The sequence below is a fragment of the Phalacrocorax carbo genome, chromosome 2 (assembly GCF_963921805.1).
Source record: "Phalacrocorax carbo chromosome 2, bPhaCar2.1, whole genome shotgun sequence".
In the NCBI taxonomy this organism is placed as follows: Eukaryota; Metazoa; Chordata; class Aves; order Suliformes; family Phalacrocoracidae; genus Phalacrocorax; species Phalacrocorax carbo.
In genome coordinates this window covers 134488689-134506200 of record NC_087514.1, presented here as the reverse complement: position 1 = coordinate 134506200, position 17512 = coordinate 134488689, and the positions used below count along the sequence as shown (strand labels likewise).

The 17512-nt window shown below is 38.3% G+C and overlaps 1 protein-coding gene across 3 annotated transcripts in view; it reads left to right on the top strand.

Moving 5' to 3' along the window:
- The window catches only part of HDAC9 (histone deacetylase 9), a 487110-nt gene that overhangs the window by 267919 nt on the left and 201679 nt on the right, over positions 1 to 17512 (top strand). For all 3 annotated transcript variants that reach the window (XM_064444483.1, XM_064444482.1, XM_064444481.1), the window contains exons 8-12: positions 4848 to 4979; positions 7805 to 7920; positions 13601 to 13723; positions 16133 to 16343; positions 16752 to 16969. In XM_064444483.1, the coding sequence (XP_064300553.1) occupies positions 4848 to 4979; positions 7805 to 7920; positions 13601 to 13723; positions 16133 to 16343; positions 16752 to 16969 (800 nt within the window). The remainder of the gene's footprint in view (positions 1 to 4847; positions 4980 to 7804; positions 7921 to 13600; positions 13724 to 16132; positions 16344 to 16751; positions 16970 to 17512) is intronic.

Sequence of the window (17512 nt, the reverse complement as noted above, 5' to 3'; positions counted from 1 at the left end):
ATAACAGCTGGTACCTGGAAATAGGGAGCAATTTATCATTCTCAAGTAATATGTGAATTTTGCTGTTGTTGGAGTCTTTGTAGCCAAATTTAGCATCATTTACCTTGACTGCCCCACAGCTTTTCCAAGCCAGCCTGCCAGTGAGGAAAAGGAAATGCTTTCACTTTAGAGCCTTTCGAAGTCTGGACAAAAGCTCACTTTCTGTTCTTCAGGTTTCCTATATATGGCTTTAGCCTCAAGATGAGGACCTGCTCGCTATGCACCCTCTCCCATCCCCCATTTCCTGCCTGGGTTCATTAAATGCTGATTTGGAGTTGGCACACGCTCTTCTGATACAAAAGTAGTACTGTATTCCAGGAACCATCAGAAAGTAGTGCATTAGTATCTTTTACATTCCCTTCATATATATGTCCTGCATAGAAAGGATTTCTATCCCATCTTCTTAAATATCTCTGTGTGTTTAATAAAAAGAAATGGTGAAGCAAAGCCCTGTCAAAAAAACCTCAGCTCATTTGGGAGCAATCTGGCCCCAGGCTATTTCGTACTAGCATTTCTTTAATGCTAGTGTCTGCAAATTGCTAATATTAAGCAAAGTGTGGTATAGGACATAATGACTTCACTGAATTATTTTCCTATCTCTCGTGCTTGTGTTTCAGTATCACATTACGCAGGAGAGAATAGTTTTCTCTTCTGAGATTCTAACCTGAGCAATGGTGGTTATTGTGATGAAATTAATGTGTACCTATATATAGAGGCCTGTATATGTTCTATTAGCATTACAGTTACTTACTTCTTTTCTGCTATATGAAGCCGCCATAAAAGATGAGAAAAATCCTTGAGACACTGTCTGTTGTCTTCACCTAGGACCAAAGTTCTCATTCTGTAGGGGTAATTACAAGTCATACCAAGGAGTTAGATAACCGATCCTTGGGTTGCCTGTGATATCTTCTGTTGCTGTTTAAACTAATAGTTTCTGTATCTTTCATACCTCTTTCCCACTTAGAGTCATTTAAAGGGTAATGCAAGTTCATTATTACCAGCACTAAAAAGAGAGTAAACCAGGTAATAGAGATGAGACTGAACAAGCCATATTACTGCAACATCTCATTATTCCAAATTATGCTGCAGTTACATAAACAGAATTATTTTCAGGCTAGTCTTTCCTGAAATCCACTCAAGTGAATCACTCAAATGGGTGGCAACTGATTCCCATCGAGATCAATGACATGGGCTTTGATGGTCTTCAGAGAAAACAGCTGTGTCTTTTTGTTTTCTTTGCAACAAAACACTCTCAAATAATATGTTTTCCCTTTCTTCAAGTGGGAACCGATTATTACTTCTTCCAAAGTGCTAAATCTAGAGAATTGCAAAGATTTGTAGAGCAAAGAGGCTAGGCTAATAGTGACCAATTAGACCAATATCAGATGCATACTGTTTTTTAACAGGATTTCAGATGAATAGCCCAACCTACCAGCCTGCTGCTGTGAAAGCATGCAGTCCTGTTTTCCTCATATACCACACTCCTGGCCACGGGCTCTTGCTTTTCTTTCGTCTCTGGCATTCTGGCTCTTTGGTCAGATGATTCAGCCCACTATAGCTGCAGGCATCTAACCCAACAAAAGCCACCTCATTCAGCACCTCCAGTACTTTAGAGAGGCCCTATTTCCTCAGAGAGGTGAGATACAGGACGTATCCTGTATGGGGTAGAATTAATCTAGTTTTGAGTCCTGGACCCCAGTAGGATGCTTGGGAGACAGAAAGTTAGCCATGTGCATTAATTATCTTGCTGAGTCAGAGTCTTGGTTTATGGTTGACGCACTGCATAAAGTAATAGACTCCATGAAGGTCTTTTAAGTGATTTTGTGGCATTAATGGAGCAAAAAAGGGTTAATTCTTAGGGGCTTGTGTCCGTATGAGGAAGCTACTCTGCAGCAACCTGGTGAATAAAGCTTTAGCCTCAGAAGTTATTTGACACCGACTCCTCATGTGATGCTTCTTTTCCACATGGAGAATGCCTTTGGGTGATGAACATAGTCAGCCTTGGCAGTGGATTAATTAAGCTGAGCAAAGATGCTAAGAATGTACAGCAGAAATACTTACAGGGGTGGCTAATGCAAAACAGTTATTTTGAGTATTATCCCTCTGTAGACCACTTCCAAGAACCACTAGTTAAGGTACTGGACCAAGTTCTCATTTGAAACATAAGGCAGATTAATTATAATAATTCATCATTTGCCACTAAGGCTTTCCAAGTGCCTTGCAAATACTAGGGGAACAATTTAACTTAAGAAAAAAGGTTTGAAACATTTATTTTCACTATTTTGCTCACGTGTTTGCATTTCAGAGTTTAAAGGATTAAAATAATTTCTAAATACTCTCACGTATGTGCTTTGGGGCAGTCTTTGTGTATATATGTGTATCTACATTGATAATTTTAATCCACAGGTCTGCCTTTGAAGCTTAAAATAGTTAATTTTGCCTTTTTAGCTATCAGAAGAGAGTTGACAATTACAGATCTGTTATTACTGCCTTCATGTAGGAGTGCACTGAAGCACATAGGATTTCTGTTGTGATCCATATGTGTTGCAGTTAATAATTCTGCTTCAGCTTCAGTGGGGCAAGATGGTACAGTGACCTCTACGGTAACACACCAAGTCAATGGCTCAGCCACAGACGAGTATCAAGAAACCACTTCCCAGTTCTATATTTTGTCCATTGGAGCAGACATCCTGAAACTGGTTAAATTTGTGTATTTAGTGCACCAAAACCTGAATTCTTATTGCCAGCCATCAAGACCTAAGTGGTACTAACGGAGCTGGAAGTGTCTCATGGAAGACATTCAAGAAAGCCGGTATTTGAAGCAAAAACTCTTCAAACCTTGGCTTTATTTTTTATTGGGAGGTTTATTTCATAATTTAAAGACCACTCTTCTCCATGCCTTTTCATTCTAAAATTGATTATTTCAATTTTAAAATGATCTGCATCCTTCATACAAGGGCTGTCTTCTCAAATGGCTCATAAATTCAGACATTGACATCAAAGTCTGCTTTCTCTGCTTATATGATTGATTCAGATGCAGAATATGATGGGAATGTGATAAAAATAGAAAGGCAATCACTGTGACTGAGCATGAAACATTCATATGGAAGACGAGCATTTCTCCAGAGAGTGTTGCAGGGGATTTGTATCACAGTAGTGTGTCACAGTTATGGAAATATTCTCCTAAATTTTAAGAGTACGGAATAGTGTAAATGGAAATAACCCTAAGTGCAAAAGGAGTGAGCACCTTTTCTTCCAAATATCATCATACCTGGGTGAGATCTGTGGTGAAAGCTTGTAGTGTAATCTTAGCCCATTGTTATATTTTCAGTTTCATAGCAAATCATATCTTGGACAGCAAACAAGTCATCTGTACTACATCGCAAGAACCATTGTTCTTAACAATTGTAGTAAGTGATAAAAAATACATTTCTTGATAATATTTTTATAACTAAAGGTTTCCAGTGTTGTACTAGCCCGTGTATGTTGGTCTGAAATGCACTCAAGGCACAGGCCACTTAGAAGGGAGCGCTTGCAAGAGCGATGGAGTACGTGACAAAGGCCAGCGTGCAACTGCAGGCACTGGGTTACAGCAGCAGCACTCTGGTGGGGGTGCAGCCCCTTTGCTCTCGCGTGAGCATTTCTAACGTGCCCATCCCTGAGGGAGCAAGTGGGACAGCAGGAAACAGATGTGTGATATCACATGCTGGGCAAGGACTGGGATTAGAAGTGTTGGACTGAGTTCCTGCCCCGAAGTGACAAATGGTATAATGCTGAACTGAATGAAGATTTCATTTATTTGGTTTTTCTGCTAACTCTTGCTCCTTCTTTCGGGCTGGGCTTAGGTCTGTACATAGGAAAGAGAACTGATCCCAGTTTCCAGCTCTCTCTATTTTGAGATATTGCTTAGCCAAGCCTTGGTTCCAGAAAGGGAAATATAAACAAATTCTATTCCACAATTATCTTTCACTAGCTCTTAGCAGTCTGTTTGATAGAGGGTTTACTTAGGAGAACAGATAAATGAGTACATGAAACATTTTATCATGCTAAAAATATCACAAAATATAAAGCACAGCAAAGCTTCATCTCTGGCCTTCATATGAAAATACTGTGTCCATTTAGGAAACAAAGGTGGAACTTGCCCAAGGTGCATCAAGTATAATCCTAGGTTTTCTGGGAATCAATCCTACTTCTTCGTTTTCAGAGCATGTATTTTTCTGTGTAAATGTTCTTAGGACACTGTCATAAATCTAGCTGTTTGCTGTGCTACTCAGAAAACATTGACGTTCTGGGCCTAAAATTGCTGACCAAGAAATGTTCTGCCAGCAAGGCTTGTTGTAATTTATATTTCTAAGAGAAATCAAAAGGCACCAGTGGAGGCTTCTCTCTATTTCTGTCATCAGACCATAATCCAATTATAAGGTTCCAAGTTGCAAGCTGTATTTCCATCCAAGTTTTCACCTAGAAGAGAGATAAAAATTATGTAGAAGAAAAGTTGCATTCATCTCTAATTAATACTTATGATATTAAAAAAAATAACGGACAACTCCAGAGTTGAAATGGGATGAGAATATTGCTGGGATCGAAAGCTTTTCAGCTCTCTTCCTTTCTTTCCTAGCCTCCAATCTAAAATGGAGTTGTACTAGGAGCAGAGGATAGCTGCTGCTATCCAGGATAGGATGGGCAATAAAATCTCTGCCTCCAAGCCTTCCTTGGGTCAGATGAGGTCCTAAACGGAATGTCAGTGGTGTCTGACGCAAAACAGTAATTTAATTTGTAACCATTAATTTTCTTCTGTTCATCTCCAGCTTCAGAGCCTAATTTGAAGGTACGTTCAAGGTTAAAACAAAAGGTGACAGAAAGGAGAAGCAGTCCTTTACTCAGGAGGAAGGATGGAAATATTGTCAGTTCATTCAAGAAGCGACTCTTCGAGGTGACAGGTAATTAAGAATGGACAAATTCTGTATCAGCTGTGACTGCCCACGGAATAGTGGTGGTATATTGGAATTGAAACGGTTTGATAAACAAAAGGTTCTATCTTTCTTTTTCTGCTGCTGAAAAGAAAACCATATTAAATAAATGATTGTGTATAAATAGCTTGTAATCTACAGCTTTCTACCACTTACTAAAAAGTCATTGTCAATTTGAAAGACATACTTTCAAACCAGCTTGGAAACCAGTACTTCACAACAGCGAGTGCAAGAACAAATATATGGTACGCTGTTGTTGGCAAGGGACATCGAAAGAGAAAACAAGAATACCCGCTTCCCTTAATTTGTGTCTTCTGTACATGGACAACATTTTGGGTCTTGCATCTCCCACTTCCCATCTCCCACTGAAAATACAGATACTAATAGCAGGTGCAAAAACACCTATCTGGTATTACTTGGGTTTATCAAGGACATTTTGTAATCTTATGTTTGGCCCTCTGGTTTCTCTTGTTTGAAAACATCAAGATTAGTTGGTTTTGATGTAAGGGCTCACTAAGCTGTTGTTTGAGAAGAAAGAGTTGAAATGTTTAAATATTAAGTGGCATGTTGTTGGTCATAGCAGATAGTAAGTATTAGTAATTGAAAGGGAACTTTTAGTGTGTAAAAATACAGAATTATGCATATGGAGTGGGATGTTAAAAAGGGAAAAAAATCAAAGTAAAAATTTGTCATCAAGTAATATTTGTTTTCAGTATTATTCCTGCCCTTGAACTTAAAAAGTGACAGGGGTGGATGAACCATGGATGCTGAGGCTTTCTTTCACACGTTTGGTATTGCAGAGTGGTAAATTTTGTCATGTATATTATTTTGCAGAATTGCACCGAAGTTTCCAAACAGCCTAAAGTCCTCTTATTTTTGGTCCTTTGGATTAGTATGCTGCCAATGCCTTATCTGATGTTTTGAAAGAAAAGAGCATTTACAGTATTTGGCCTCATTCTGACATTTCTTGCTTTGACTTTGCGTTGGTATTTGGTAGCTTCATGGCTTGTTCACGTGATGTTACAGTCAGGCCATATGTTTATGCAACCAACTGTTACTAGTCTGTCAGACACGTATCTGAATTCACTTGGTATATCAGAATTATGTCACACCAAGGTGGAAAGATAACACATGAACAACTTCACATCAGCGTCCCCATATGTGCAATTCTCATGATAGCTTTACACAGTATGCCATATGTAAAACTGGGACGTGGATGTGAATGTAAGTATGAAAGTAACTACATAAGGTAACTCCCCTGTAAATTATTTCCAGATTAGAATTTTTTACAGCTATTTTATTATTTCCATTTGCTGAAGCTCCTATGAGATTCTTCATCTCCAATTCTTTAGTTTTAGCTGATTTCTTTGTATTTTGTATGCTCACAAGTAAGGTATAAAGCAAAATACTTATCCCAGGAAAATTTTTCCGCAGCCATTGAAAGAGCAGAAATCTGAAAATAAATGTGTTTTCTTCCTAGCTCTGACAGTAATTCAGGGCCTTACAGATTGCCATTATAGTTATTAGTATTGGCTGTATGACATTTTGCACCTTTCATAATCAAAACTTACCTGATCAAACATTTCTGGCTGAAGCCTTTTTCTCCTTTTTTAAAAAATTCCTTTAACTGAAAATAGGCCTTTATTTAAATGCCTATTTATACAAAAAGTGCTGCTGTAATTTTTTTAAAACTGAGAAAAAATAATAAGTCTGTGGTTTTGCTCTTCTATGAAAACAAGTGAGAATACAATGCAAGAGCTTTACCTGACTGATGAGCATAGCTGGGTACGAATTCACCTCAGTAAATCAAAGTCAGCTCTAGTAGGAGAGAGCAACAGGTCCAAGAAACAACAAGGAAGTCTCCTGGTAATTTCAGTCAAAGTCAGGATATATTTTTGCATGTGAACTGAGACAGGAGGGCTGAAGAAGCAAAGAAGTGTCTATAGAATATTTACTGCCGTATTTAGTTATTATTTAACTTCTTGAGTACTTTAATTTGAAAGCTAACTCATGAAACAGACTTACCTCTACTAATGCTGCGCTCTTCCATCTTTAACCTTGTTAACTGTTTCCATTACATAAATTTAATTTATATCAGCGTAGGATTAGAATATCTCAATACAACATGCAAAGAGATCATCCTCTTCCCCTTTATTTTAGACAGAACTTGGGAAATTTTCAGTCAAGCTAACATGCAGCCTTTCAAATGCTATTTTATAATTTTTGTATGCTGTAAATATTCCTTGACATTTGTGCCAAAAATGTAGTGAAAGTGGCGTATATTTTACCATTATGTGTAATGATTAGTCTGCAACGGGTTCACCCCTTTTCTAAACGGAAGGGAGATGGCAGTAGGCCTCATGAATTGGCGATGTTATCGTGACCTTCGCAAGCCTGCTATCTGTGTCCTGTTGATCTCTGACAGAGGCAGGACTCTTTGCAGTTAAAGAGAAAAGGCTTCCTTTTCTTTTTACTCATTGCAAGTTCTATGCTTGTATCTCTGCCTGATACCGAGTAGCGTACCATCTTTGTGGGAAAAATAAATAGTAAATTAATCCTTTGTGAAGCAGACAGATCAGAGGTGGAAAGACCAAGAGTTTCCTTGTTAGCACAGTAACAGGAAAACCAGAAGAAATGGAGGATGAATGTAAAATTTTTCGCATAAGCAAACAGCAGAACTGATAGATACTTTTCAACAGCAAAAAAACCCACTGTGCTATAAAGAGTAAACAATTAATCAACATCACGTGTTCCTTTCCAGTGTGAAATTCATGTATGCTTAATCTGTTTTTCAGAATCCTCAGTCAGTAGCAGCTCCCCTGGATCAGGTCCCAGTTCCCCAAGTAACGGTCCTACCAGCAGTGTAACGGAAAATGAAACCTCCGTTTTGCCATCTAACATTCAAGCTGAGGTAAAACTCTTTCTCTTTATTGGGTAGAAGATTGATCAGATTTCTAGACTGGAGAGATTTGAAATTTCAGGTCGATCATACTAACAAGCAGAGTAATTGCAGCAGGTATAATTATCAGGGATACAGGGACACTACAGGTTGACATCAGGGTATGTTATATATGAGACACATCTTCATATATGAGATGGGTGTTCAGGAGGCTCTCTGATAACAAAAGTTCAAACAAAAGCAGCAGTAATGCTACTGGAAGAGTGGAAGGGAGCTATGGAAGGAGCCTGGAAACATCTGTGTTGCAGAACATTACCTTCTGGGATAACCTGAAGAGATGCACAGTGCTGAACACTGATGAAGAACTTCCGTGTGCCAAGAGAGTGATTTAGGCATTGGTGACCCTAACACATATGAGTTAAGGTGGTCCCAGGTTCAGATGGCTGCTGAAGTAGATTTGTTTTATTACAGTATCGGAGTTAGGTGACTAAATCCTGTTTCACATCTGCCTTTTATTTTACTGGTCCTCAGTTTCCTTATCAGGGTAGTACTTACCAACATAACTGACATGCCAGGAGTCTTGGATGCTTGTTTTGTCAAGCGAGATTGTACATGGAAGGAATCTTAACTACTCCTTATTCTGTTTCATACATATGTGCCTATAACAAGAAGAATGCAGATGGTAAATCAGTTGTGATAAACCTCATTTGGCATAGGTAACATGCCTACGTCTTGCTTTCCGTGGCAATATTGTAACAGGACAATGAACTAATGCAGCTAAGAGAGAATCAAATTCTACAATATCCTGTATCCAGTGCCTATACTTACAGCAATTCCTGCTTTGGTGGCAAAATTTTCTATTGATTGTTGGTTTATACTGTTTATGTTAGAAAAAATTGCATAAGAAAATGTGATTTAACAGAGTTTTAGCTAATGGAGCTATTTCTCCAGGTCAGTGGCAGGACATTCACCTCAAAAAAACCTGGAATGGGCAGTTCAACCTCCAGCAGTGACTTTTCCCCATAATGAATTAATTGTGTGTGTGAACTATGATCCAGAGGGCAGGTGGGTGACCTCTGCACACTGATTAGTAGCCTCTCTCTGGCCCGTAACCAAAAAGAAAAAAAAAATTGCATTGATGGCTAACATGTGGTCTTGCCTCATAGCTCCTCTGTATGTGATTGCAAGGAAATTTAAATGATGCAGAGTAAGATCCATCATTTGGATTAGATCAGATCCTAGTTCAGTGGAATTAAATGTTATATTTTAATATTGGGAAAGTTTTAGGTAGAAGTCTGTAATATTTGGAGGTTAGTGCTGTATTAAATAGGAAATCTTGTCCAAATGGATCTTGTATTGACTTGAAGATACTACAAAATGCAAAGGGAATAATGTCTCAGACTGATATATGGTGCTTATTATTTTGCATGTTATAGTTTCTGGACACTTGCCCGCAGTGTTGAACCACCATCAGACACGCGTTCAATCTGGTCAGGCTGGCAATCTCTGTTAGGGGAGATTTGGAAAGGTTGTAGCAAGAACCAGCAGAGTTATATCCTGTATATTAATAGAATACTGCAATGCATATAATTTGCCATTACCATGCCAAACATCAGAAGTTACAGCCCCACCACACAATCACAGATGTTCAAATGAGCCTAAAAAGTTCCTTTGGAAGTTGGGCTCCGTGTGCTGGAGTCATCACTTAGCTCGCTGGAAGTGTGCTAAGAAGCCTAAACTACTGACTTCCATTTCTGGATCCAGTTTGGGATTTCTTTACCTCTCTATTTGCTTGACTGTTAATACTGTGGTACTGTGGGTTCAAATATTTTTCCATAAATCTCAACTTCAGTGCATTTTTATTTCAGTGGGGTTTACTTTGGTAGTTTAACAGCAGACGTACTGCTACATATCTCTCTTCTAGTTTAGCATTAGCTGCCAGCTTTCAAAGGCCATATACCTAATCAATTTTTCATCAGATACACAAAATACAGAAGCTCCTAATAATAGGATAAGTGTTCCAAAATCACCCAAAATATCACTTGTTTTGCTGTAATCCCGCATGACTCACATTGCTGTTGTTTCATAATCGTTGTTGTGACATTTGCAGTAAGTGTTGTGCTATCTGAGTGGGTGGATAGCCGCAGTTTTCATGGCAGCAAATAAAACACTTTTTGCTGGGGGAAAACAGGTTGCTATGACAGAGAGCCATTTACCAGTAAAACATGAGTCAATACCGTAAATGATTACACTCTAGTGCATAGACCGAATTAGAGCATTATCAGTAACGAAACAGATTTTTAGAGTATTTTTGCCACAACCATTTGAATAGCGAGACTCTTAAGTGGTTTACCCTCTGGAGCAGACAGTCTGGTGGGTAGACATTTACATTTTTTTGAATGAACAAAGGTGCACTGCAAATGTTACATTTTTGCAGATAATCTTTTACTATCGCAGCTCCCTTAATGGTGCTTTCAGTACCATTTGTTAAAACAGTGATCTCATTATGTGAAACTTGAAAGTTAAACTCAGGATTTTAATTGCACCTTATAAATAAAATGCTGTTTTTATTAGGCCCAGTTGCCTCCAGTATCATCAAGGTTCACCGCAGTAGCTATTTGTCTCTTATAGAATGCCGTACACTTTCAGGTCACCTGCTGTGCTGGGGCTAAATCTTACTTGCATGAGAAGTACAAGCAGGATTGAGTCCCTGCACAGCATGTCCCTTGAGTTCAGAGGGACAACATCCCTCAGTCATGTGAAATGATTAATATTACGCATTCACAGCCTGGTCAAAAGCCATTGAACGCAATGGAAAGTTTCCAGTTGGTGTAAGCGGGCTTCAGGTCATTTTCCTTCTCTGTCATTTGTGCCTTGCAGAGCAGCATTTCCTAGAATATCACCTGATTATACAGGAGACATAAATGGCGTGCATGGCAGATAAACACACACTTGATTTGTGCAGCCTCACAGTGCTAATGTTTCTAGTACTCAGCTCCTTAAGGTGCTCCTTGCAAGTGGCTAGTGGCAAAATGTGTAGGTTTCTGACCAACTGGTCTGGTTTGCTTCAAGTCTAATTAATTAGCAAAAAACCCACACCAAAAGCCTTAAGATATAAGAATGTATTTGTGAATATTCAAAGCTTTGACCACCTTACTGTAGCTCCACAGTTTAGAAGTATTATAGTGAAACCATTTCCTCTTCCCCTCCTAATGTGTAAAGGTGCATATAAACATCCACACATGAAACAGGTGTTCCTGCTTCTCAGCAGGTCCCAAAACAAAAGTGCAATAACTAATCATGGTTACTTGGTGATCATCATGTACTGTTACATTTATTTATTCTACTCTATTTTAAGAAAGAGGGTAACTGTTGACGGGATATTTTAAGCATCAGGAAGCAGAATCCATGGACCCAGTGATTAAGTACATTGAGGAGCAAGAAGGGCAGTTGCTTTTTGGGGTAATTTAGGTGCCAATCCAAACCATCAAGTCTGCATGTAGGAGGAGGACCATTGTGCTGCCAAATGACACTGCTGGCAACTCCAGTTTGTGTCACCATTTCAAGGTATTGTCAACTGTGTAAAAAGAGAAGCTGCAGCTGGGGTCATGCAGTTATGCCTCAGTATATGCAAGACCCTAATCTGTGCAGGTGGGCTACTGAACTTATTCTGGGAGATGAGGTTTAACTGACACTTAGGCTAATATTACCTGAAGAATTTTTTAAAATCAGTTACCTCCACAGATGAAAATTATTGATTATTAGCAGTATTAAAAATAGGATGGAAGTGCTGTTACTGATAAATTCCTGTTTTCAACATTAAACTCCCAGGGCACATAATGTGATTGATTCTGCCACATGAAACAAGCATGCCTGACCTTAATGTGGAAATGTGCTTTACTGCTATACACCTTGTCACGTTTGTTAATTCAGATCTTCGAAGGTAATAATGACATACTGAAAACTAAAAAGGAGACGTGCATTTTTGAAGTGGCTCTGTGCAGATGCTACAGTTGCTACAAATTTTCTATTTGAGGAAGCACATTAGAGCTGCTGCAGTGTCCTTTTTCAGTTAAATCTTTGTAGTCTTTCTCAATAGTATCTCCATAGTCTTGATATACTTGGTTTTATTCATGGTCAAATGTAGATGTTAACAAGGCAAGACACTGTTAGCCAGGAATTAATGTAATATACAAGTGAAGCTTCTTTGTTTTGTATGCTATCTGTTGACATTCCCTAGGTACCAAAAGAAAATTACAGAGATAGACTTCTACTGTTATTGTCTCAGTGATAGGTCGTATCTCCAAACAAACTGTACGAGGAAGGTTATGTTTTCGAATAACATCCTGTGTTTTTGTGCTTAACCACTTTTCATTGATGGTCTGAAGTTGCATTGTATTAGGCCAAAGTATTTTACAGAGTTAATTGATATTCCAGGTTTGTCCAGGGGAAAATCTACAGCTCCCCACAACATGCTTGACAAGTTATTATATTTACTTTAGTCAAAGCCCGAGTGTGCAGTATCCCTCTTGGAGGTGGTCTATTATTGGAGTCCCATATGCTTTTTGTTTGGGAAGAAAGCAGTCACTGTGTCATACTGTTACACAGGGTATTCTTTTTCAAGGATGTTGTTCCCTTGGGGACCATATCATGCCAGAGTTCCTAAGTCTAATAAGACCTTTGTAGCTCTTATTGTGTTAAAGTTCTGGGAGGGAAGCAAGAGTTAAACAGAAAATGTAATTCAAGCAACTATACTAGACCACATGTTGAAAAACATGACTGTTAAAGCAGAAAGGAAAAGGCTTCAAAAAGATTCCTGTTGTGGTAACGTAACTTTTTATGTTTCTTCCCAATGAATCTAGAATGGAAAGGCAGAGGGTGATCTTTGCAGAATGTCTGGTTTTACTTGACAGTAATTAAAACTATATCAGCAATTCCATGGCCTTGAAAATGATATCATAAGGCTTCAAAAGAAGTGTTAAAGATTTTAGCTTGAAGGGAATTAGGAAGGCTGTGAGGGGTATCCCACCATGAGAGAATGATAGGATGCTGGTTTTGTGTATATGCATATATAGAGAGAGACAGTACAGTTTTTTTAAATGGCGGATGTGGCAATCTGCCTCACTTTATACCCAAAATTCCCATCTCAATGGAAGTAAATAATGTGCCTGAAACGTCCCCATGTCACAATCTGGGAAAGAAAATACATGGACTAGGTAGAAACCACATTTCATACCTTACAACAAAAGTTATAACAACCATGGTAAAGTAAAGGTCTAATACATCCACATTCATGGCACCTTTCATTCAGATAGATATACTCCATAATTCATTGGCTAAATTCCCACTGAGTGTCTAGTAGTGAAAGTGCAGTTGATGAGAAGACCTGATGTTGAGCTGATAAGAAGTTGATGAGAAGAGTTGGTCCAGGAATCCTCAAATTTTGGTTTGCATGGAAATCTGATTTACTTCCCAAGGGATAATCCCAGACATATATCAGTTGTTTTCTTAAGAAAAGAAATATCAATGGCTTTTTCACAGGGACAGTACTTTTCCTTATCTGGAACCCTATTGGGATGCAAACCAACACATGATACATGACTGGCTTTCAATACAGCAGGATAATGAGGATAAAGTAACCAAGATAAAAAGCTTGGAGATTATACTTTTGTTGGTTTTCCCTTTGTTACAGCATCTGGTTTCACAGCAACGCCTTTTGATACAGGATGAATCAGTGAACTTGTTGAGTCTGTACACGTCCCCTTCTCTGCCCAACATTACCTTGGGACTTCCAGCAGTACAACCTCAAATCAGTGTAAGTGACCAGTCTCAAGCCTTCCTGTCTACTTTTGCTTCCAGAAAATCTACTTTCTATTATCTTTTTTTTAGCATTTTGGAACATAAACAATTCAGAGTAGGAACCAGACCTTTCTTTGCATTGGGCAACTTCTGAACATTTAAGGGCAAAACATGAAAGAAGTAATCGTTCTTAATCTCAAATAAACAAGTGCCAGTACGGAGCTTAGCAAAGTATGGGCCACATGCATTACATTTTTGTTGAAAATCATTTAACAGATTTCAGACATGGTGAGCAGTGTAGGAGGAGATCATTTAATATAAAGGTTCAAATTATATGATCATCCCTACATGTAAAGTACAGCATCTGTGACTTTTTACGAGATTCCAGTAGCAGCCTCAGCTGGGCTGGAGTTTAGTAGGGGAAGAAGCTGGTATTCCTGCAGGTAGGTTTGTTATTTGAGGGGTGTGCTATTACTCACACAAATAAAATTGGTGATAAGTGAACAACACTTAATATTTTAATGACAAGTTATATTCATATGCCCTTTGTTCAGTCTGCAGCAATCACCTTTATTTAGACCTAAATGTTAAATGAATATGTGAAACATACAAACACACAGACACAGTATGTGTGGAAATCTGTGCTGATGGATAAGGATCTTTAGATCTCAACCCAGTTACAGTAACCTAGAGATGAAATACGAGGCTCCGTAACATATCTGGAAATTTTGCCACTGGTCAAAACTTATCTTTTCTGATTTCCAGCAAAAAATATAAAAATACTTGATAAAAATTATATGGTGGTTCTATACTACAGTCTATAAATTCTGAAGAAATTTTAGCAATTTAAATTTCTTAGAAGGCGCATTGGCAATGTCTGTAAAAATACTCGGGGTGTAAGTACAGCTTTCCATGGCGTAAAAAAAAATAAATCTATACAACCGCTATGGTTTGTAATAAGTGCTACTTAATTCCAGTGCTAAATGTAGTTTCAGGTTAAAGATTCATGTTATTTTATGGCTTTTTCAGTACATTTACTGTTCTCACTAATAATATGTTGCTGCAATCTCGCATTTTAACATCGGATATAGAACTTCGCAAAGAAAATTGTGTAAGCTTTAAATCAGTTCTCTAGAAGCCTTTCATGAGATATTTTTAAGCAAATTACTGTTTTTAAGGGATGGAAAAATTGAACTGATCATGAAAAGTAGTGCTTACTTTTCCAGATGATATAATCAAAAATTTCTTAACTATTTCACAAAAATATAACTAGCTTCAAAGTAATTTTATACCGTTAAAATGGAAATTAATATATGCTTAATGTTCTCACTCAAAACATACGAGCTTTTGATGTGGCCAGCTAGCACCAAATATTACTTTTGGCATTAGAAAAAACAAAGGGATTGATTTATGCGAGTAATGTTTATTTCTGTTACCAGAATAAGCAGTTGCAAACTGAATGTAAAGTTTACTCTGGTGTTTGTTTTTCAGGGAAGGGTGATAGCAGAGTGTGAAGTAAGCATACATCAAAAAAACATTAGTGAAAACCTTGGTTTGCCTCATTAGAATTTATGGAATTTAGATTATCAGAAATACTGTTTTTACCATCCCATAACATAAGTGGTTATCTGCAAGCCTCAACGTGCTTATTTCTGTTAGGTTTTTATTCTTGCTGTAAAAATTGTTATTTGGCTTTAACTGCTTTTGTAAGAAATATATTTTTAAAACTAGACAAAGAACAAAGTAATACAAAGTACATTTGGAATGCTGAAGGACCAAAGCTTCCAAAAGCCTTACATTAATAACTTTGCAGTTTATAAGGGCACTTTAAAATGCCATGCACAAACAACAGCTCTTGATGATTCTGTAGATGAGAGCTTAACTACACAAATTTACTTTGCAAAGGGTAAAACTTACATTTGTGCTGTCCTTCAGGGAGTCAGGGAGTGCTCCAGGAAAAGTAATAGCTTCCCACTACTACAGGTAATTGTTTTGTTTTGCTGATTGGCTTGCTGTCTGATGGAAAGCTATGTGAAAAACCAAGCCTTGCCTATTCCAAACTTAATGGAAACTATTTCCTCTGATCCCTTATTTTCCTGTGCAGAAGGCTGTGGGAAGGTCTTTAGGAATTTTAAGGACAGGTCCTGTCTTTTCATTAATAACATTCTAACTAGTAGTTCCTTATGCTTTGGCTTTTAGTACTGATTTTTTTAAAAATGGTTTCATTACTCAGTTTCTCACAGTGTTACATTTAACTGGCATGTTCTTCCTCCCTTTTCATCTCACAGTCAAAGTATAAGATAGGGATGTTAACCTTTTCTTCTCTATGTATTCATAAAGTATGACATAAGACCATCTAATCAAACAGAGATATAAATGGCCGGGTCTATGAAAAGCAGTTACCAGTGCCGTTGTTTTTTGACAGGCTTCATCGTCATTCAAAGAAAAGCAGAAGGGGGAGACCCAGTCGCTCAGACAAGGAGTGACCTTGGCTGGACAGTATGGGGGAAACGTTCCTCCGTCCTCAACTCATCCTCACGTTGCTTTGGAGGGAAAGCCAAATAGCAGCCACCAAGCTCTCTTGCAGCATCTATTACTGAAAGAACAAATGAGGCAGCAAAAACTTCTTGTGACTGGTAATGATCATGGCTTCAACACAATAATAATATGTTTTTAATGACATCTATATTCACGTTAAACCAAATGTGCTAACACAGATACTATACATTCTAACCATTGGGAAAGCGGAAGGGTGGGAGAAAAAAGGACAGCATCTTTGTTTTCCCCCTTTAGTGATTCTGCTCCATTCTGTTAGCCTGAAAGTATTCAGTGATTACAGAAAAGAGAAAATGATTACTTCATCACATTCTTTTGCAGCTGCTGAACTTCCCCGCGTGGCGAGGCACGTGGTACACGTCCCACTGCATCAGCGCTGATGCAAAGTTCTGCAATGTACACCCCTCTTCTCACTGAAAGCTCTCTCTCCTCTTAGAACTATTAGTTTGTTGTTCTTCACATGGGAGTGAAATGTCGCTGTTTTGCAGGAGCGGTTCCTCTTCATCCACAGTCTCCTTTAGCAGCGAAGGAGAGAGTCTCACCTGGCATAAGAGCTACCCACAAACTGCCTCGTCACAGGCCACTGAATAGAACCCAGTCAGCTCCTCTTCCGCAGAGTACTTTGGCTCAGCTGGTCATCCAGCAGCAACATCAACAATTTTTGGAGAAGCAGAAACAGTACCAGCAGCAGATCCACATGAATAAGGTGAGTTCCCAAAGTAAGGACTTTTCAGTAACCATGCAGGTTGAAAATTAATGAGGAAGTTTAGGTATTGGTGCCATGTGGTCCTGGACAGTAGACAGGTTCTTGCATGGGTATCTTGTTTGTGCATAGTTGGTGTATAGGTTTGTATAGATCTTCATTTTCAGCTTCCGAAGTAGGCTACAAAGGTGATTTGTGGTTCTTGACATCAGTAAGAATACAATTTGACACAACAGGGTTCAAAGCATTGTACAGGTTTAAATTACAGGTGGTTTCCTGTTGAACAGTAGATGATGCCTTAAAGATTACTAGATTTCTATCCAGCTTCTTCACGTGCAGTCATTAACGTGCAATCATGATTGCATCGGCAATCATTCCATCCAGCTGCCTTTTAATTGTATTTTAAGCTTTCTCATTGTGGAGTAGATACATACCACATTTTAACTCAATGAGCTGATGAAATTTATCTTTTTTGTGTAAAAAACTTATTAAACATCTTGAGAAAATTTTAATCATCTTTTATCACACCAGCTTTTTCTTTGTAAG